Here is a 23156-nt window from a genome sequence, read left to right on the forward strand (position 1 = left end):
CTCGGTCAACTACACTTCAGCTGCAAAAATTTGCATAACCAAGATAAAGCATCATTGTCCTCTTCAATATCGCACACAATGAACAACAAGGTCTTTGTGAATCTTTCTGCTTTGATGTCAATTTGTTATTGGCCTATTTCTTCAATAGGCCAGTGTGGCGTGACGATCCTTTCCTTACCACTGCAAGCCTATCTAGTCACTCGCTTGCCGCTATGGAAGCTTTGAGTATAGAGAGTGCAAGAGAGTAAAAGAGAAGAGATGAAGAGAAATTGCAATCACTTGAAGGTAATCACAATGAGGGTGAACAAAGAAAGCTCAACATATTTGCATTCATTCACTATTTCGCCCGAAGGTGCATTACAGTTCAGATCTATAGACTAACCCTTAAGGGTATTGATCAACCTGAACCAAAGTACAAGGGTGGTCTGAAGAAAGTGACTCAACACTTACATCATGTCTCAACCAAAGCAAAACAGACTCTAAACACAATTGTACAAAGTAGGTCACAAGGGAACAACTTTGATGCTTTGTTTTTATAGTTTAAGTGTTTTTAGCATCATAATTAGTTAGTCAATTTGTTTCCATGTTTTTCATAGTTCATTAGTTTATTTAATGTTTCAACATTAATTAATTAGAGCCAGTCTAATTATTTATTTTAGATTAATTAGCTTAGATCAGTTTTTTTATATTGTATCATGTAATTAATTAGGTAGTCTAATTTACGTTTTTGTATAGTTAGTTTGTAAAGTTTAGTATTGCCTAGTTAATTAGTTAGAATTTGTTTTAAGTTTGTTTTGCAATTAGTTATAACTTGTTAATTTATTATAAAGTAGTTAGTTTGTTAGAATAGTTAGTTTTGATTCTTGTTTCTTGTTATAACTAACATTCATTTTAGAAAGTGTTCCTTGCATTTTCTTTGTTTTGTGCTTTTGTGTTCTTTCATGTTTTGCAGGGTAGATTTATTGTGCGAAGGGCCCCTCCAAAGAGTCCCTCAGGGACGTGCCCCTCAGAAAAGGGACCCTTAAGCCTTATAGTTTAACTGTAGCACCCAAGCAAACAAAAGAGGCTAGACCACAAGAGAAGAAGACCCTTACAGATTGTAGTTTTCTTTATTTTTAATTTTTTGGGGGCTAGAGGACCGTTTATTTTTAAGTTAAAATTGTAATAAGGCTTGTTATTCTTGAGCCCTCCACAGAGGGTAGCACATTTAATTAATTATTTTTTTATTTATTCAAGGCAATAAAGTTTGTTTTTGTGTGGAGTATAAAAGAATTTAAACCCGTTCCCTGAGTTCGACCCGGACTTCACCACTTGTGTGAGCTAGTTTTTATAATTTGATACACGGTTTAAATGAATAATTTTATTGAAAAAAAATATCTTTTAAAAATACTTTCATGAAAAGTTGCATCACTTTTTTTTGGCGTCATTGCCAAGAAATGGTGATTTAAAAACTGAATACCCACTTTATTGCCTTTTTTGCGTCTATCTAGGATTATTAGTTTGCTTTCACACTTTATTTAGGATTGCTAGTTTAATTTTTTGTTAATATTTAGGACTGTTAGTTTGCTTTTGTTAATTAGGATTGTTAGAACCACGTTGAGTGCAAACCATAGAGCATGTTTATTTTTCTTGCATGACTCACTTATTAGGGTACCCTCCTAGGTGACTTTGCATATAGTTTGCTTTTGAGCTCTATATCTGCATTGAGTGGTGGTTATTTATTTTTTACTTTTAATACTTTATTTTACTTTTGCCTACTTTCGTGGTATGGTTTGATCGTTATTGCGAGCTAGGTTAGGCAGAAAACCAACCCTTAGGATGGTTGCTACACCGGTCTCTACCCAAGCTGTATGCAAGGGCGACACTTGCTTGACCTCGATTTTGTTTTACCTGTAGAGGACCCTGAGTCCATTATTAAGAGAGCCCGCACCATGGTTGAGAATCAATAGCTTACCCATCCCCTGAGGGAGGGTCTTTTTGCTAGCGTGCTCAGAAGAATCGACTTGCGACTTTATCTAAAACTTTTGGTATCTTTAAAAAACTTTGCTGCAAACTCTGACTTTTGAAGGTGATTTCATTCAAATCTTCTTGTCTCAAGTCGAACCTCTGGGGTGTTACACCCAAGGTCTTTTACAAGCATACTGCTTGAATGGGTGTTTTGTCATTTTATGATATGCTGGATTAGTGGGAGTTTGTATTTGGATGTTCTATGATAGAATAAAGTTAAAGTTTTGATTTCATTCTGTATTCGTTATGTTGTGATCTCATTAAAGTTTTCAGGAAGGACCAGTTGAAAATAGGCATGTTTGATCACATTGCATGTAATTTCCATGATTCACATCCATACTTAATCTATGTTATTTGATTATGTCAATATGCATGATCATTGATGGGTCCAATTACATTATTTGTAATGAAGATCACTTTGGTTCTATGTTGACATGATTAATTAACCGGATTGGTAAAGATATCAAATGATAAGACTGTAAGGTTACATATATGGCCTAAGTGAGAGATTGTTAGGAAAAATCATATGGGCCTACATATGACAAACCATATATTATAGACTATCTTAGGTTCAGGCCCACTTTATGTCATCTGGTCTGGTTGGGCCATATAGTATCTCATATGGTATGGTACACTGTGTAAAAAAACCTGTTCTGTCTATAGTTTTGTAATAGGATGAATCGGAGACAGACTCCTATTTAGATACACATTATATTATGGCCCGCAAACCTTATATAATGGACCTCTCGTTTAGGCTTTCCATAACCATCAAGAGAAAACATTCTCGCTCATAAGGTTTAGAGAAAGAAATAGGGCCACATATACAGGTTCTGGAAGATCATACCTGTCGACGATCTACCAGAATGCTTATGAATTCAGGTACGCCACATCAAGTTTTGTTTCAGTTATTGATTTCAAAAGTTTACCGAGAACATGTTTGACGGTCTTCTTTAGTTTTCGATGGTTTTCAAAATCCAACATAATCTCCTTTGAATATAAATTTTCATCTGTGTGGTTCCTATTTCATGTCCTACTTATCAGTGACAGCAATATGATAGGATCACTACATTTTTTTGATGATTTTTTAATAGAAAATAAGAGAGGAAAAGGTTAGGATGGGTGGAGCATGAGTTAAGCTTATAGTTTAAAATATTTTGGACATAGTTTTGGGTAATTAAGAGTCTAGTAGTGAGCAGAGAAGTCAAATAATAGGGGAGATGGTGGAGAGGACATAAAGTGAAGTTTGTTCTCCTATTAATGGAATGATCCACTCACCAAAACCAATGGCTTTCTCTAATTAGTGGTAAGAATCCACCCAAAGAGAAATCTCTGAAGTAGAGAAGATCACAGAAGAGTTGTTATATAAGAATGAGCAAAATGCAAAAAAGGACCCTTATTTATAGCTTTGAGTGATTCTTATCATGCAAGCCACATATACCATAGTGGATCTAAGATCCAAATACAATAAAGCAAGCCTCAATCCTCAAAATACGATGGGTAAAAATACAAGAACCAAACCCACAATACAACATAATATCCCAAATATTATATGAGACAGATCCTAAAACAAATATTCAATCCAATTACAACCCGAACCTCCAAATGGTGTGTATATAGCATAATATTACTTTGAGTCGGTTGTATGATAGTCAATTATCTCCTGCGGTTTAGAGAGGGGGGATTGACAATAAGTCAAGTACCCTATTAATTATCTGCAGCGATTTAGAGAGGGGGCTTGGCAATAAGTTTACCCTATTGGTTTCCTTTTTTTTCTTGTTTGTTGCAAGTAGACCCTTTCACTCTATTTTATTTGTAGGTTTAGCTAAAAGAATGTTTCTTGATGCATCTAAAACATGGATTCTATATCAACCAATGGATGGTGATAAGTTACTATTACTTCATCCTTTCTGTATTTCTCTCCCTTATTCTTAGTGACCATGGATGGTAACAAGTTACTAATAGCAATCGCATCCTTTTTTATTATTTCATCTTTTCCATATTCTCTCCCTTGTTCTTAGTGACTAGTCAAATGTCACTCCACAGAGAACCAGCTCCACATAAGGGTAAGGCAAGCATGGGATGTGCAATATCAACCACCTTCAAAAAACTTGCTGTCATATTATTCTACTTTCTCATAAAAGCTTGATTGCATTACTTGAGTTCCACTATGTTTGGAGTGAAAGAATGTACACTCGCCATCCTTTTGCTTATAAAGCAACCATGAAAAGGTCACTAGTTTGAATTATCCCAATCTTGAAATCACTACTTATGTTGTTAATGTGAGCATTTGGCATCTACTTCTCCAACTATTTTAAATAACAAAAAATGATTGCACTATACAACAAAATACATGTTTCTCGAAATGTACTATAATTTCTTAAATCCGCTCCATGTCCAAAATTGCAAATAGCCATTTTTGTTAGGACTTTATTACCCTTTGCATATGTGAAACTTATAAAGTTTACGCGATATATCGCTCCACTCATCAGGTATCGTAAACTCTCACTTATTCACATCACAAAGTTCACGTAATCATATTTGTGAACATCCTATTAAATTAAAACCTCAAAACTTAGCAAATACCTGACAAAATTTGTATATATAATACAAAATTCATATAACCTCATAACCTCACAAATATCCTACTTAATCTGCATATGCCTCACAAAATTCACATAAAAATATTTGTGAGCCTCCTGCTAAACTGAACCTCATAACTTCACAAATATTAGACTAATGTCGCATATATGACACTAAATTTCTGAGATACCATGCAAACCTCCTTTCAGTAACAAGAAGATCCATAAATATGTGGCTATCTAAAAATATTTGGCATGTGAACCTGTGTAACTTTGCATGCTTACTGAATCATATATAAACTTTCTTTCTTTTTTTTAAGAATCACATTTTTCTATAGAACCCTCAACATTGTTCCTCTTCACTTATAGCGAAGCTAAGGTGACTTTTAGCGCTGCATTTCGATGAGGTTGCAACATCATCCTTCTCATTGACTTCATTGGTTAGCCGAAAGGTGAGTTTCATACAAACAATATATATGCATATTGTTTTATTTTACTCTAAACTTTTTTTCTTTTTTCGTAGATATGTTCATTTAATAGTGCCATATGTATTTGTGTTTGGTTGTTGTTGAGGATATTTTTGTATGTTTTCTTGTGCTTTATTTAATATTTGTCACCGAGTTTACCCTTTAGGATTTCTATATATATGTATATATATATATATATGTATGTATATATTTATTTGTGTTGTAGATTATTTAGATTTGTTTGAATATTCTTTAGTTAATATTTGTTATTTATGTTTTGGTGTAATGGGGCTAGGGTTCATTGTGCACAAGCATTGAATATAGGATAATTGGTTTTCATAGTGGTTGTTCTTAATAGTTTTGTTAATTGAATTATGAAGTATATATGGATGATCTTTTCTCATATATTAGTTTTTTAAGATAAATGTTATGTTGTGTAGTTGGTGTAGGCAGTTAATGATGGCATCTGGAAGAGTTAAAATATACTACTATAGCACTCATAACCCTACTTGGAGATCTATAGTAATCTTAAAAAATAGTAGCTATAAGAAATTTGTAGCTTTGATATATCATAAAATTGAATATCCATAAGAGTCAGTGATCTTGTGGTATAGTTCTATAAAATTAGATGGCCAAGATATATGGATAGATATCTTGGATGATGATGATGTAGAATCCATGTTATTTAGTGGCAATGTTTATTTAGTTGCTCACAAAGCTGAATAAAATATTGTTTCTTTGGGAGTTAAACAATCGGTTGATGAATGAATTGATGGGAATCCTATATATAATGTGCATCTATGTAAGGCACCATCTATCTAGCTCAATCCTTTTGGTCATTATCCATCTATCCCAAAATGTCCCAAACATTGAGCTCAAGCATGCAAAGGGCATGTAATTGCCTGAACCAATTAGGGATATAGATGTTCGATGTACAGACAATAAAGAATGAATAATTAATATTGTATATAATCAAAAGATCACCATAGAGGATGTAGAACTATGTAGTCAAACTAGTGTCAGTGATCTTCATCATAGTGATTTAATTGACATTGAGCCTTGCCAAGCAAATGACAAAGCTAGACATAAGTTGTTGGACTTTGTAATTTATGCTTGAGATATAGGTGCAATAATGGATGTGAAGTTTTTATATTTAATCTTGAATGATGGAAATGCAGGAATGTTGAATGCATGAAAGAAAAAGAAACAATAGTTACGATAATTTTTTATTTAGTTTGTGCAACAAACAATCAATTAGTGGTAGCAATGGTTATATTGACAGTGGAGAATCGAATGATATCGATAATGATGACTATACCATGTCGATGGGAGAAGACGAAGACCGTGATGACATAAAACAAATAATAGCAAGTGAATGTAATGAGAAGTCGACCCCTTGATATATTATATAAGTTATACGAACATTTGTTGCAAAATATAATTGTTTTATGTTATTACACTAATGAGAAGTGGTTGAATACATTCTTGTTCAATGGATTCTCTTACAGTCAAGAGCAATTAAAAATCGTTGAAGTTGAGGCATCTCATTTGTATGACAAGTTCTATAACAAACAACTTAATGATTGTCAACAAATCCAGTGTTTAACAACATGCTTAAACAATTGAGAAACTACTTTTGGCAAAAGGTTTAATAATCTCCAACACTATCATGAGCTTTTAAAAGATCATGTGATTATGAATAACTATAAAACAAACTTTCTAAAGATTTGCACTAACAGAGTCACTATTGTATGCACGAGAAAGAACCTATGGATTATAGTTGATTGCCCCTATAAGATCCATTGCACAAAGCAGGGTCTTGTCAATTGAAGAAGTATTAAAGCGAGCATACATGTGGTGGATCACTGAGCAACTTTGTAGGGGAAAAAGTGTCTTTACATATGCACGATAACCCGAAGATAACTAAAAGAAAAATCATGAATGGTATCAATTGCAAGGAATGCATGGAGGTTACTTTCAAACAAGCATTATATGGATGGGAACAAACTAAAGAGGCACTATATGGTTCATTCAAAGAGTCCTTCAGAATGCTTCTCGCCTCTTTGAATTATTTAATGAAGGCTAATTGAGGATCTCTAGGGTACATTTAAGTCGATCAAAAAGATCGATTTCAATATATGTTTTTATCCTTTCATCCAAGCATCGATGAGTTTTTTAAAGGATGCATTTCAGTTTTTATGGTAGATGGCATGTTCCTAAAACGAAGATACACTAATATATTGTTGTCAGCCTATGGTATTGATCCATTGGGTGCTTAACATCTAAGATATCATAGAACTTCAATTTATGGATTCTTTCCATATGTGACAAGCTCCTAATTCTTATTATTGAAAGACTTTGTCTCATGCTAATGAAACTTTTTAATAAAAGAAAAAATACCAGACAACATATGACAGACATTATGGTGTCAAAGGTAAAAGAAAAGCTAGATGAACTATAGAGAAAGACACAACAACTATGTGTGCAAGTGGTGTATTACCATTGATGTTGGTACAAAGCCCACAATTGATCTCATAGTTATAATGTTGATCTTGAGAAGTACTTGTGTTCTTGTAAAAAGTGACAGGTTAGCGGGATTTCTTGTCAACATGCGATCATATGCATTTTATATGAGAGCACATTATCAGAGGATTATTGTGATAAGTTCTTCATAGTTGAATCATATCAAGATGCATATAATGAATATTCATTTTTTCTAGTGGTAGATAATGTCCCACACATCGCTCAATCGACTTGTATACCTATCTATCCATCAAAAGTGGTTTGTAAAGCAAAGCAACTTAAGGTAAAGAGACGAAGCATACAACACAAGGATATTATGACATACAAATGCAGTGTATATGGTGGGGTTGGCCATAACAGACAGAAGCACAAATAACAATATGTTAGAGTATGTATGCTTTGCAAAATGTAAGAGTTGTTTAATGAATTGCTTCTTTATATTTATCTAGTATTGTTTAATGAATTGCTTCAATGTCTTATGTCTTCTATGTATATGTTAAGTATGTCTTCTAGGTATAAATATAAAGGAAAACATAGCAAAAAAAGAATCAAACGTCCATCTTCACCCAAGCAATGAAGCAATTGTGGTGCTTAATGTATAACTAAAGTCTCAAATTATATGTGTATATTTGTCATGTTGTACATGTATGAGTTTGTATACAATTTCAATTAGTGATGATAACAAGCTAATGAGGAAGGATAAGTTGTGCAGCAAAACACAAAATAGCCGAAAGGGTATGAATTTCGCAAAAAACTTTGTTGGCAAGTGACATAGGTATTAGGTTTGTTCATTTGTATAGTTATTTTGTTATGTTTGTATGGAGACTCATTTGAATATAACATGAATATAACACATATTTTGACTATGTATCATCTAGCAAAATCATAGAAAGATTTCAAGTGGCCAGCAATGAGGACATGGAAAGAGGAACAAAACTACCAAGGACCCTTTTACTTTACCTCATATTTCTTTGTGAGTCTAAAAATTGAGGTTTCTATTGTTTTTCTACTGACTATTAAAAACTAACTGGTAAACTTTTTTTGTTCACAACAAATGGTCACAACTAAAGGGCAGTGAGATGGGGCAATTGGGTGCTTGGAGAGTAGCAAGTTGTCGTATCAATTCTTTAAAGCTAACAAGGTATCCGTTGGATAGCTTTTTATACTTACAAAACTTACATTTTCATATGCACAATGATTTTAAACTCGATTTATGTTGCAGTTCTTAATTTCTGTCAATTGAGGCTACTACCAATGGGTTCTTTAAAAATGAACATAAAGAAGGTATTCAAGTTGTAAAATTTTACGGTGTCCACTGATTATGCATATGAGAATATCATATAAATAGTATGATAACATTACTTATTCAATAATGTATTCATTTTTTTGCATATGTTTGTTAACTTGCTTTTTATATGTTTGTTAATTCATTTTTTTTTTGTGGTTTGACTATGATTAGATAACTGAAACCATGGAGGGTATTCCTCAACAAAAAGTCAGTGATTACTTTTCATACATACGTTAACTCAATTTATACATGTGCATGTTCTTGACTTGGTATATGATTGTTACCGGTATATTTATCCTATTGTATATGCAGTACTTGATAAAAAAACTAAAAAATATATTTCATGCCGGAACAACTTTATATGTCATGTTATGTTATGTTCTTTTAGATGTAAGCTATAGTTAGTTGTTTGCTAATAATATTTTTTTAGAAAGGTACCAGAAAGTATAGGAGGTGTATGATCAAATTCTATGAACACATGGAAAATAAAGCTTTGGAAGGTGACAAAAAGAAGGATGATGGGGAGGCAAAGAATGAAAATGAACTATAGCAGAAAACAAATGGTAAAGAGGCCAATTAAAAGGCAGAGGTTGATGAGTCGGTTAGTGAGATACTGGCTGACGAGGTCTCAATAACTGAGTTATGGACAATTATGTAGAGTTTAGTTTTAATAGTCAATGTAAATTTGTGTGAATTGTCAAACTTTAAAGAAGTAAATTATGGGTTTAAAATTTGAATGTTCTTTAAATATTTTATGATATGTAAATTATGTTTTGTAAGTGAAGGATGCTCTTTAAATAATTAACAAGGTTCTGTAAATTTTGTATGTTTAACTTTATTTAATATATGAATTGTGTAAATGTTATCAATTTGAATTAAGCAAGTAAAACTGTAAATTTGTGAGGACGAGGAAGTTCACAAAAAAAAGGTAAAAAATGACCAATATTTGTAAGGATGAGGAAGTTCGCATAAAATATAGGCAAACAATGATCAATATTTGCTAAGATGAAGAAGTCTACATAAAATATAAAGGTGTAGATTGCAATTTTGCATATTTTAAAGGAAAATCACATACTCAAGAAAAAATGCATAAATTCGCATATATAGAGAAAATTTGCATATTTTGGAAGAAAAATGCATAAAGTCTTGAATTTCCTTATGTTCACAAAGCTTTGTTGTGGAGTTCCCCCATCCTTGCAACTGTTTATTGCAAAAGATTTAGGTTGAAATCACATACTATGAAAATCACATATTTTTTGTTCCAAAAGACCTATTTCTCACAACTCTTTATAGGAGAAAATTTGCATATTTAGGATAAATTCGTAATTGTATTGGTCAATTGTTCACAAATTCATTTTGCAAACTTCCACATCCTCACAAATATTGGTCATTGTTCATGAATAATGTATGCAGACTTTCTCATCATCGCATATATGTGTCATTTTTCTCTTATTCTGTCGCTTCAATCTTCAAGTTTGGAGAGAAGTATCGTAGGGTAATCCTTTGTACGGTCTTTTATTTGCAGTGAAACAAATTTGCTAACTACACAAGGAAAACAAGGTTGTTGAACAAACCCAAACTACTGAACAACTTAATTGACCATTTGGTGCTCAACTTTATTTATGTTGTGCAACCAAATGTTCATCCTCGTGATGTCCTTCGCCCCAACAATCACATCAGATTTTTCCTCCTCTTCTATATCTTCATATGAGCACGACTTTATCTACAAAACAAAGTTTCATTTATGGTTAGTCCTATATCACATTATTTATAAAAATGTAAGAAATATCTTCAACAATACTTACATTTTCCATGGTCACTCTGTGCAATAATGCAGTGCATTGGGCACATCCCATGTGAGGACCCACCACTCTTCGATCAGTTACCTTTTTATTATGTGACTGACTCCATATTGCAATATGTGAAAATTCATGGAGACAGTCACACATACAAGGATTTGCAATGAATATGTGTTATCATATCCAAACTTACAAGGATTAACACGGATTAATATATGGTATAATACATCAACAATGTTAAATAATACTTTAATATAAATCAAAAGTTTAGGTATAATGAAGGAATAAATACCTCCATCAACACCAACACCCTGGACATGTTTTTTCTCCCACTCCTCGTGCTACTCAAACTTGCATATAGGTGTGCAAGTGAGGCGGCTCCCATGCATATTGATTGACGTGATCCAGGTCTTGCAACAATTCAATATATGATGTATGAATTGACTTTGCACCAGTGTCGATTAATAAGCATGTACCAAAGAAGCAGAGCAAGAACACTCTCACATGCTGTTGCACTCTACTACTGCTCTCCCCTCCAACACACGGTAGCTTTTTTTTATCCTCACCATGTTGGGGTCATAGTGGTTTTTCAACCATAATAACTTCAGCCACTCTCCTTCAAATGCTTTATCCTTTGCATCTAAATAAGCATCATACAAATGCTTGAAATCTCTCCACTGATATCCACTCACTGGCTCTTCATGGCACTTAAATTTGGTGATTCTAGGCATGTCTTCCAATGTGATTGTCATCTCAAGATCTCTGAACTAAAATGTGTTGGTTGTCGAATTCCAAAACTACACAATGACCTCTAAGACTGATGTTCCATTGTGTGATCTCCAAGAAATATCTGAAATTTATCTGATGCAGACACTCTTTCGCTTGCTCTGTTGGTGTTAAGAATCACGGGTGTGCGAGATGTTGAATCTTCAGAATCTTGTGGTTGCAGATCGTGTAATCACAATTAATTTTACTGGAATAAATCAAAATTACACACATATACAAATATAAAGTTTTAATAATCTAGTTATCCTAAAAACATGTTTCACATATACATGACAAACTAATCAAGCAATTATAATATTCAAACTAGTTAAAATAATTAGTGAAAACTTTTATCCAAACTTTTCATCTTCGTCTTGCCACTACTATTGCAAGTAGTTGCATGTCCAACTTCATCTATCTTGGCATTGAGGTTAGCAACAACATCAGATTGAGATAATGTCTCACTCTTCTTTACCACTGAGTCACCCTCCTCCTCCTTAGATGCTTTCGGAATGGGAGACAAGCTTGTAGCCACAAACCCTTTAACCTTTTCTAAACATTATGCCTTAGATATGGACCACTTTAAAATTATTAGCTATTGTTTGGCCAACATTGAAGGTGTTTATTGTTGATTGTTTGAGCATAATTTTTTTTGGTTTATGGAGGGTGCATTTTTTTTTTTGAAAAATGTTGGGCACCAAGATTCTTGGCATTAGATATGGCTCTCTCTCTCTATCTACGTGTCAAGCTTACTTCATGCTTCATAGTACATAGGATGACCCAGTTCATAATTTTTCTTCTTTGGCTTTTTCTGATGTGCTCAAACATTAGAAGATGAAGTAGGTGTGGACCCCTCCAACATAGTTTTCTTAGTGGGCATATTATATTAAACAAATTCAGAATTTCTCATAATAAAAAGATAGAGAATGTAGGTAAATAGACCGGCAACAAAAATACAAGACATAGGATATTGAAAAAAATATTGTAAAAAACAAAAAAAACATCCTATTAACAATGCAAAAACCTGAATAGTTAATGAAACAAAAAAAAAATCAAATAGTGTTCCCAGTATACCATATTTATCATACAAGATACACAACATATAAACAATCAAACTGAAGGATAGAGGCATACAAATCATTGAAACAAATAGAATAGGCTATTAAAAAAACAACGATAACTTGAAAACTATGCAATTCTTCCACAAAATAACTAACTCATAACAATTGTGCAAAAAAAACCTGATTCACGTCGTTATTTAAAAATAAATAAATAGTTCAGCCGTTAAATATGTGCTTAACAAAAAAATCATCGTCAATGATTTTGAAATAATCAAAGATGAAGTGTTGTCAATGAAGCACCAAAAATCATTGCCAAAAAAGTCACTGATTGAGGACCACAAAGAACCCTAGTTTGTGCAGAAATGATCATGGGGTGCGAACAATCAGTTTTTATAATCAATCATTTAGGAGTGTGACCTTCATGAAGTATATACGTTGATCGCTATATATATGCGACTTTAGTTCAGTATTTGCGAGGTTACATTGTTCAGTTAAGATGTTCGCAAATATAATTATGTGAACTTTGTGATGTCTGCAAAAAAATTTTGTTGATCTCCTTTTAAATAGGAAATACCCAACTTGAGGAGCAATATATCGTGTGAACTTCATGAGTTTGACATATATGAAGGGTAAAAAAGTCCTAATGAAGTTGGCTATTTACGATTTTGGACATGGGGCAAATTTCAAAAATTGTGGGGCATTTGGGAAAACATGTCATTTTTTTGTATGGTTTGGTAATTTTTGGTTTAAATAACATGTGAGAAAGCTTTCACGGTCTCAAGTAGAGTTGTTGTGTTTCTTACATCTTAAACAATGTTGGCTTGCATGATTAATCATGTTAATGATTAAACTAAGAAGCACCCAAAAGACCAGATAATTGGTAGGAATCATACCTATGGTCCAGCTTACAGATCGCTTGGCCAATGTATACTGTTCAGATGGAAGCAAGTCAAATGGGATTGCGGGAACAAATGTGATTCATAAGGAGGAAAAATGCATCTTTCTTTAGATTCAAAGACTATTTTGCATACTCAGTGGGCAAGGGTGACCTTAAGGGTGTTACCAACTGGAGGTCTGCCAATGTGTCATTGGTGATAAAAGGGTTGCTTTTTCTTTTACTAGCCAAAAAAAGATTATTTTGCATATATATGTATGTCAATAACATTTACGTGTATGTGCATACCATTGGCAGAAAAATAAAAACAAAAAATAATTGTACTATCCTTGAAATTTGGTGTGTTTCTGCAAATACCAAGAAATGTATTAATTCTCTATATATCTAAACTCATTGATTCTAGAATTATTTAGGATCATTTTACCCTTTACACGTAAGTTTCACAAACCTCCTCACCTTCTCAGAAATATTTTGTAAACCTCCATAAGACTAAAATTCAACTAAGAAGATTTGCATATTTGTGCGGACCTTCCGATCTTCTCACAAATATCATGCTAACCTCTGAAAGACTAAAATCTAATTAAGGATATTCGCATAATATTTCACATACCTATTGACATTCACAAAAATGCTTTTGAACATCTAAAAGACTAAACTCCAGGTAAGAAGATTCACATATGATTTGTGTAGACCTCATGATCTTCACAAATATCATGCAAACCCTTGAATTACTAAAATGAAATTAAGGAGATTCACATGATATTTGTGTAGATTTGAGCAAATATCATGCAAATTTTCTTAATTAGATTTTAGTCTTTAAGAGGTTTGCAAGATACTTGTGCAAAGGTTAGGAGGTCCACACAAATATCGTGTGAATCTTCTTAGTTGGATTTTAGTCTTTCGGAGGTTCATAAGATATTTATGTGAAGGTTGGGAGGTCCACGTAAATATTATACAAATCTTCTTAGTTGGATTTTAGTCTTTTAAAAAATCGGAAGATGTTATACAAAGGTCCAAACAAATATTATGTGAATCACTTTTATTAGATTTTTATTCTTTCTAAGGTTTGCAATATACTTGTGTGAATGTTAGGAGATCCACACAAATATCATGTGAATCTCTTTAGCTGGATTTTAGTTTTTCGGAGGTTTGCAAGATACTTGTGTGAGGGTCAAAAGGTTCATGCAAATATCATGTGAATCTCATTAGTTGGATTTTAGTTTTTCATAGGTTTGCAAGATACTTATGTGAAAGTCAATAGGTTCATGCAAATATCACGTGAATTTTCTTAGTTGAATTTTAGTTTTTCGAGGGTTCGCAGGATACTTGTGACAAGGTCAAGAAGTCTGCACAAAATATCATGTGAAATGTCAAGAGTTTCACATAAATATCATACAAATTTTCTTAGTTGGATTTTAGTTTTTGGAGGTTTAGAGGATACTTGTGCAAAGGTTAAGAGATCTGCACAAATATCATATAAATCTCCTTAGTTGGATTTAAATCGAAGATCTTTGTACGAAGGTCAGCAGGTCTACACAAATATCATGTGAAACTCATTAGTTGGATTTTAATCTTTGGGAGGTCCGCTAAATATCATGTGAATCTCATTAGTTAGATTTTAGCCTTTTGAAGGTTCTCAAGATGTTTGTGCGGAGGTCAAGGAGATCCACACAAATATTATGCAAATTGCATTTGAATTTTAGAGTTTTAGAGGTTCACAAGATATTTCTGTTAAGGTCAAAAGGTTTGCAAAGATTACATGTGAAGAATAAAATGAGCCTAAATAAGTCTGAAATCAGTGATTTTGGATAGGTAGAGAATTTTGACATTTTTGGTACTTGCATAAACACGTCAAATTTTGAGGATAGTGCCATCATTTTCTTAAAGACAAAAACATTGTTTTCATAATACATGACTTCAAAGATGGATATTGTTTGTAGTAGCGTACACATGCCATACCCACTTTAAGCCCTAGTTCTACACATACCATGGCAATACCACCAAATATCAAAATAATCCTTTGCATACTCAGTGGGCAGGGGGGACCTCAAGGGTGTTACCAACTGGGGGGCTGCCAATGTACCATTGATGATGGGGGTTGTTCTTTCTTTTCCTAGAAAAAAAAAAAGAATTATTTTGTACATAATATTTACGTGTATGTACATACCATCGGCAGGAAAATAAAAAAGCCAGTGTTTCCAATTATTCTCTCTTAACTGGGAACATCGCACAGCTCAGATCCTGCCAAGTCTTCTCATCTCATCATGATTGGAGTAGCGTACACATGCGCACCCATTTTCAACCCTAGTTCTATATATACCGTGGTCCTGCTAAATTTAAAGCAATACCACCACATATCAAAATAATCCTTTTGTATTAATTTCTCAACTTCTCTTCATGCGGCAAACAGATTATCATTACTTGATAAAATGGCAATTTGTAATAATATAACATATCCTTGATTCCAAATTCACTGGGAAATAATTTGTCACCTTTGTGCTGTAACACCTGTGCAAAACCCTAATCAGTCAGAGCAAATTATAAGAGATCATCTCTTAGTGTCATCGGACAGCTTCAGATGATGTGAGTTCCAAACAAGTACTATTAAATATCTGCGCTTCTGTCCAATCCTCTCAATTCATAGTGACAAAAACTGGTAGCATAAGTACAATTTTTGAGATCCGAGTGGGTGAAGGATTTCCAGATGCTACTAAGAACACTACGCTAGGTAGGCTCGCACAACAGATTAGAACATGTTAAAAAAACTTCATTCATATTGAAATTTATTGGGGCTAAGCAATAAAAATGGCAAGGGGGAACAGAAGAAGAGACAGCGGTTGTCCATGATGGTTACTCCAAGCCTAGAGCTGGCAGCCCTGCACTTATAACACCATACTTCTTATCATACTGCAGAATCAAGGAGGGGAAAACTCCTCTCTCTCTATGCAATGACCGGGTAAAGAATTCAATGGCCTTACATCTGAATGAAGCAGGTCCATATTTGATCAAGCTTACAAGTTGACGGAATTGTGTAAATGCCGCCTCTCATAAAGGCCAGTGACTTGATCAGCCACTGCCCACATGATTGCCTGGCCTGGAGGAATTCTCATAAGCCTGGGCAGCAGCCCCTTCCACAAGGCCAGGATTCCTTCCTCAGCAAAGATGGTTCTTATGGCATGAAACATTCCCTTGTATTTGACATCCCCCTCACTTCTGTTCTGAGCCATAAGCCTTGTCTTCACCACATCAAAAGGGCCAGTGCACACTGGACCAGCGGTTCCTGCAAGAAATCCTGAAATCATCGATTGCCATGGCTGTAGGAAGCGACCATCCCCTTCATGCTTCTTCCACAGCATGTTATCAAATGCATTTTTGGCTGTGAACATCGCAGCTTGATTTGTCCCATTACGCATAACAGTGGGGGCAGCACCAGCCCAAAGTCCTAAAAGCCCCTCCTCACTAATGATAGTGCGGGCACAATGCACTGGTCCTTTATACTTCAGAAGCTCAGCACTCAATCCCCTCTGCTGTTGAAGCCTAATCTTTACCACCTGCACGTACTTAAAAAGAAAATCAGAAACCATTGACCAAGACATGCATCAAACCATGAGAGAACAAAATTATGTGTAACCAAAATAAGACGAACAACCTTATGCTTTTCCAGGAAACATTGAGTTATGGATTTAAGCATAAGATAAAAAAAGTTCAAGTACAATGAATTTGCAAAACAGTACTTGAATTGGAAATGACTACATACACCTTCAAAGAACCTCAAGGTGGTTATTAAAATAGAGGCTACTGAAATCATCTAAAATTATCCTTGTTAGCTGCTAGTATCAATTGGGATCGATAGTTGGATAGTTAGGTTGCACTATCATAACCGAGGGGTCTGTTAACTTGTATATATATATATATATATATATATATATATATTTCCTTTAGATTTTTATGTATTTTTCTCTCTTTGTAATAGGTCATGCCCATTAAGGCATTTTTGTCTTTTCCTTTTCTTTTAATAGGTCACGCCCATTAGGGTCATTTTTGTATTTTGTACTTTTTTATTTTGAATCCGTTCTAGCCGTTGGGACTAGCCCCCTTGCTCCCTCCTTTCTCTATTTTTATGGGGTCTCCCCCATGTATTTGGCATTCTTGTCTTAAGCATTTTAAGTGAATAAAATATCATTTTTTACATCTTGTGCTCTCATGTGCTATTGTGAGCTATTGAGTGTGCCTTTGTGGCCTTGTATTTGCCTATTAGTGGTTAGTGTATTGCCTTTGTGGCCTTATACATATGCACTTTCCTGTATGCTCTTAGTAGCATTGTGACTGCATTTATGTGTGTTTCATTATGGTATCATAGCCTTGGTATCTTGAGATCCTATTGTATATTTTTATTCTACTCTTGTTCGTGGTTCAAGGTTTGTGATCGTAGTTGCAGAAAGAGACCATCTTACAGTGAAGGTCATCTTGATTAGTGGTGTTTTTTGTTTCCTATATCTTGCTTCTATTATGGTCGAGAAAGAATTTGTGATGGTGATCTTCAAGCTCAATGATTCAAACTACCTCATGTAGGCCACCACCATAGAAAATCATCTTAAAGGGAAAAAACTTTAGGGATATGTGAGTGGGATGTTCAAAGTGTAAAACCCGGAAATTTTATAAAATTTTGCAAATTGGGCCTGGATCCAAATTACAGATCCAGGACCCATAAAGGAGTTTTTCGCATACATTTACCTCGTAAATTTGATATGTATGTATAAGTACAATAATTTTAATTAATTAAATAATTCGGAGAATAATCATTCAATAGGGGTGCGTAGATGGGTATGAGATCCATATACCGGATCCATATATATATATTTATATATATCTAAATATATATATATGTGTGTATAATCATAAATAAATAATATTAATATTGGTAATACTATAGAAATATAATATACATATATATTAAGTGGACTCGAGGATCCACAGTTGGACCCACATGGATCCGACTTGCGGATCCATATTGATGGGGGTTAAAAAAAATTTATGTATAATGTTAAATTCGGAATTTTATAAATAATTAATATTAATTATAAGAAAATTTTGGAACAAGGGGGTCGGACCCACAGTTGGATCCACCCGGATCCAGCTAAGGATCCGTTACTATTGACGAACCGGGTCCATTTTGATAATGGACCCAGCGTCGCGGGTACAGGCTGGGACCCGGACCCGACCCTCTTGATTTTAAAAGGGGGAAGGTAGGTTTTATTAAGGCAACCCGATAAGGGTTGCCCGATACCTTCAGCCAACGTTAGGGTTCTGGGAGAACCCTAACCCCGATCGCAGAAACAGCAGGGGGGTTACGCAGGGCGTAACCGACCCCGCGCCCCTCGGCAAAGGGAGAGGGCTTGGGGCCGATAAAGGGGGGAGTGGAGAGGGGGTCTTGCCCCTCTTCACTCAGCCTTTTCTCTCGGGCTCTCTCTCGTTTCCCCCGTCTCTCTCTCTCTGTCAGTGTGCATCGAAGAGGAGGAGGTCGCCGACGAGCAACCAACAACCATCAGCGACTGCAGCGAGCTCCCCGGTCACGGCAGCAGCAAGAAGCGGCGCCAGTCGGTCCTGTTTCACGTCCCCAGCCTACAATCACCGGAAGGATCGCCGGATAAGGTACGGTGCTCCTTGGAATCGGGGTGAGGAATCGAACATAGATTCGATTCCATGTGGGGGTTTGAGTGTAGGATTTGGGGTTATGTCAACCCAAAACCAAAAACCCCAAATCTATGATTTGGGGGTTTCGGATTTTTCCTGATGAGGGGTTCGAATACGTGTGTGTGTGGAGGGGTTACCGTCAGTAACAAAACAAAAATTTTGTTTTTGGGGGTTTTATCTTTGTTATTTCGGCTGAATGGTTGCTGGAAATCCACCGTGAGGGGAGGATCTGGGGTTTAGGTGCTTGGGGAGCCCCAAACCGTGAACCTTTGGTAGTAAGGTGGTTGTGCTTTTACATACATATCTATTTCAAGTATGCCTTGTGTGGTTCGAAATTTCTTTTGGGATTTTCGATTATAATGTAGGATCTGTTGGGATTTCTATGTAACTTTTATTTCCAGCCTGTTGTTATGCAAAAATCTATATCTCTTTAATGATTAATTATCGATGTTTAGCATTTTTTTGTGAGTTTATTACTTTTCTGTATTTCAATATGCTGTATGTCATAGTGTGGGAAGGGCTAAAGATATTTATGCTTTTTTTTTTGGGTTTTTGTATCAGATCCTTTGTTTTTAGTATAAAACTTATCCTTCATTTTGTGCATACAGATTTGATGCATTCTTGTTTAACATATCAAATTTAAAAAGAAATTATTTGAATCTGTGTAATGTTCATCATTCAAAGATGATTGTTGTGATATTCTCTTTTGTTGGAATGATGTAAATGACTGTTGGATGTGGGAGATATTTTTCTGGAGGTTGATATTTTATGTAGGTAAGGGTGGGCTAAAAGATGAGATTAAATTTTAGAGTACAATGTAACATTGAGTCATAGACTTTGAAATTGGCAGCAGGTTTGTTGAAGCGTGTAATGTTGGAAGTCTTGATGGGTTAGGGGAACCCAGAACTCTTTTTAAGTGTTAATAGAAATAAGTCCGGTCCAGGTGTCGTGTGTGTGAATAAAGCAACAACTTGTTCTATATGTTGGCTATCTTGTGGAATCGTCAGTCGTATGGTGTAATAGGTATACTGATATATATACACGATGATAAATGTAAATGATAACATATGAAGACTGAGATCTGGATTTGACATCTTCAGGATTTGGAAACCAAATTTAGTTACTAGGAAACCTCTTTAACTTGGATGCAGCAAGGATGTTGGTTGCCGACTTATGCATTTACAATATCATTAATTAGGGTTATTATAAGATGAGAATTCATTGGTAAATTTGAAGTTAAATCATGCTACAATAAGCAATTGTATTTGATGTTTGGTCTTATTGGACATGCACAGGAATGTTCCAATTCTAGGTATGAGGTATTTATGTGGCTGGTCCTATTTGGGAACTAGCAATGCTGTAATATTCCTTAAGTCGAGGAAATGGATCATACACTATAGAGGTAAGGCTACAACTACAAGGTTGCGACAGTGCTAGCAGCTGGGTTGTGATCAAAACATCTATTAACATGATGTGTCTATGGCATATTTGTGGTGAGCCCAGAACTAAAGGACAATCACATGAATTAACCGCAACATTGAAGAGTGACTTTGGAGGGCTAGCATCCTTTTATCTGAAATTGGTGATGAATAAGCACATTACTTATGTGATGCAAATTGGTACATCTAAATGGCAATGTCACTGTTGTGAAGAAGAATACCAATCAAATCCATAGTGTTGCTGTGTATATTTTTGTAAAGAAACTATAAGTCACTTTATGTACAGAAATTCTTTTATAAGTGTTCATTTGACTACAGTAGTCTTAATCAATGGCTTTATACTCAGTGTCAATATTAAAGAAAACTACTATGCTTGCATTGCATTTTTGGCTGCTTGCAGTACTGTTTCCAACCATGCATCTCTTTCATAACAAATTAAGTAGTTGTAAAATACTCTCTTGGAACTTACTTGAAAGCATACCTCTTAGCACACTAAAGTCAAAGTTTTCAGAAATACTAGCTAATCGTGTTAGACCTGGCTCCTTGCATACAAGTGAATGAAAATGCTAATATGCTTAGACTTGATTTGTTATGCTCGATTTGGATATCGTTGTCTAGTTGTTTTCATGGGCATGAGCAATCATGAAACTAATGCTTTATTGTTTGAATCTACATGCATGGGTGTTCACATGATATAATAAAATTAATCAAGGGATGACAACATATATTTTGGTATAAATATGTGAATCCTTGCACATGAATCTTTGAAACCATGCTTGTGAGTGTTGTTGTTTCATGTCCATGGTTATATTGGCATATATGGATGTGCATTGGGATACACTTGTCGTGGAGATTTATGTTTTCACTTGACTGTTATGACTATGGTACGCATGAGTGTGAGCATGATTCAATTATTAGTAAGTCTTCTTGAACATGTAGACTTGATTTATATGTGAAATGGTACATGTACACTCACACCCTTAAAGAAACCATGGATTGGTTAATATCCATATGTGATGTAGGTAACATACACATATTGTAATTGCATATGAATGAATTATGACATGCATATGTTTGGGTTTATATTTGCATGAATATATATGCTTTTGGCATTTTGGCCAAGTGTTGTAAATGAGACACTACTTGGTTTTATTATGTGATGCACCGATGGCCTATGGGACCATCACCGGCCTGGAGAGCCGTGGGTTGGGTTTTCTTTTATATATGTTTTTAAATGCATCACTTAAACCACATAAGATGGTTTGCACTTTACTACACTGTTCTATGTGTTTACACGGGCTGGAGTCCCGAATGGGTCCCTGCAAGGGAGGATGCGGGGTTTTCACTTTACTTTTGCATATTGTGTTGCAAACTTAAAGAATGGAATTAAATAAAAATATAATGAATAAGAACAGTGTAATATACCTTCTGGGATATCTCATCTGGAGTATGAGAATCTTAGTTATCCGGTCTTGGGGAGACTGTGAGGATACAAAAACTCTGTGTGCGTTGTTGCCCCTGAACCCGATATTGAGGTTCTTCTCCTGGCCACGGTTTTAGGGAGAGCCCGCCACTTTACCCGGGAGTGGTGTGTTAGTCACAGCTGTGAGTTTATGGTACCAAGAAAGTGGTACTTGTGGGCGTGGGGTGTCCCTTGTGTCTCCGACATTAGATGTGGAGGTCTAATGTTCCGATGGATGGTGTTGTTTCCTGATATCGGTCGAGGGCTAAGTTGGAACCCAGTAATAAAATACAAATTGTGTGTTAAGCTACCCTGGGAACCTACTTGACCTCGGGGTTTGTACCCGTTTGGTGTATCCGCGGGCCACGGTAATTAAAAAGAGGAACTTAAAGATGTGTGCATCTAATAGGGCATGCATATGGAAAGATGGAACTTAAATGAAAGATAACAGAAGAAATCATGCATTGCACATAATCATGCATTTTTCTGTTATGCATTAGATCATGCATGTTTGAATCATTCTTGATATCATGACATCATTTGGTGGTAGCATACGCTTTACTTCGTGAAATCATGCTGAAAGGTTGGTTATTTAGTTGTTGATATATGACACTGTTTACTGTTATTGATTGGTGAGTAAATGAAATCATTGGTAGTTATGGAAATTTAGATGTTGAAAATTTTATATCTGCACTCACTCAAATCACTGCATGAAATCTTATCCATGTTCTTTCTCTCATCTGGTTTCTTTAGAAGTAGTTGTGCTCAGAATTTCGGTTCTGACACCCTACTTTGTTGGTTTTTCACAAGAGATGGTGAACAGTGAAGTTGGGCATGCATCTGGGGATGGATGAGTTATACTTGGACTTGTCAGCTTCAGTAGAGGATATTGTGGTTCTTTCTGTTGTCTTTCAGTTCTTTTCAATTCTGCAATTGTTACTTTACTTTCAGTTGAAGAAAACCTTATCTTTGAAATTTTATTACTCATTAATAAAAGAGTTTTAGTGGTTGATATGGATGATAATTGCAACTTCGTTTGTGGTGGATGGGCTATCCAATGGAAAGTGGAACTGTGAGGACCCCAGATCTCTGGGAAGGTTTCCGCAACTCTTTAGAAAAAAAAATTCCGCATTTTTCAAAGGTAGGAGTTGGGGTCGTTACACAAAGAACCACAACT

At 35.0% G+C, this 23156-nt stretch overlaps 1 protein-coding gene across 1 annotated transcript in view; it reads right to left on the bottom strand.

Moving 5' to 3' along the window:
- Positions 1-15759: 15759 nt before the first annotated feature.
- MSFC1 (Mitochondrial substrate carrier family protein) overlaps positions 15760-23156 on the bottom strand; it is a 30645-nt gene continuing 23248 nt past the window's right edge. Inside the window, exon 2 of the mRNA XM_090002696.1 lies at positions 15760-16935. Coding sequence (XP_089858822.1) covers positions 16396-16935 — 540 coding nt within the window. The 3' untranslated portion in view covers positions 15760-16395. The remainder of the gene's footprint in view (positions 16936-23156) is intronic.

Source organism: Nuphar pumila, chromosome 4 (assembly GCF_984573655.1).
Source record: "Nuphar pumila chromosome 4, dmNupPumi1.hap1.1, whole genome shotgun sequence".
NCBI lineage: Eukaryota > Viridiplantae > Streptophyta > Magnoliopsida > Nymphaeales > Nymphaeaceae > Nuphar > Nuphar pumila.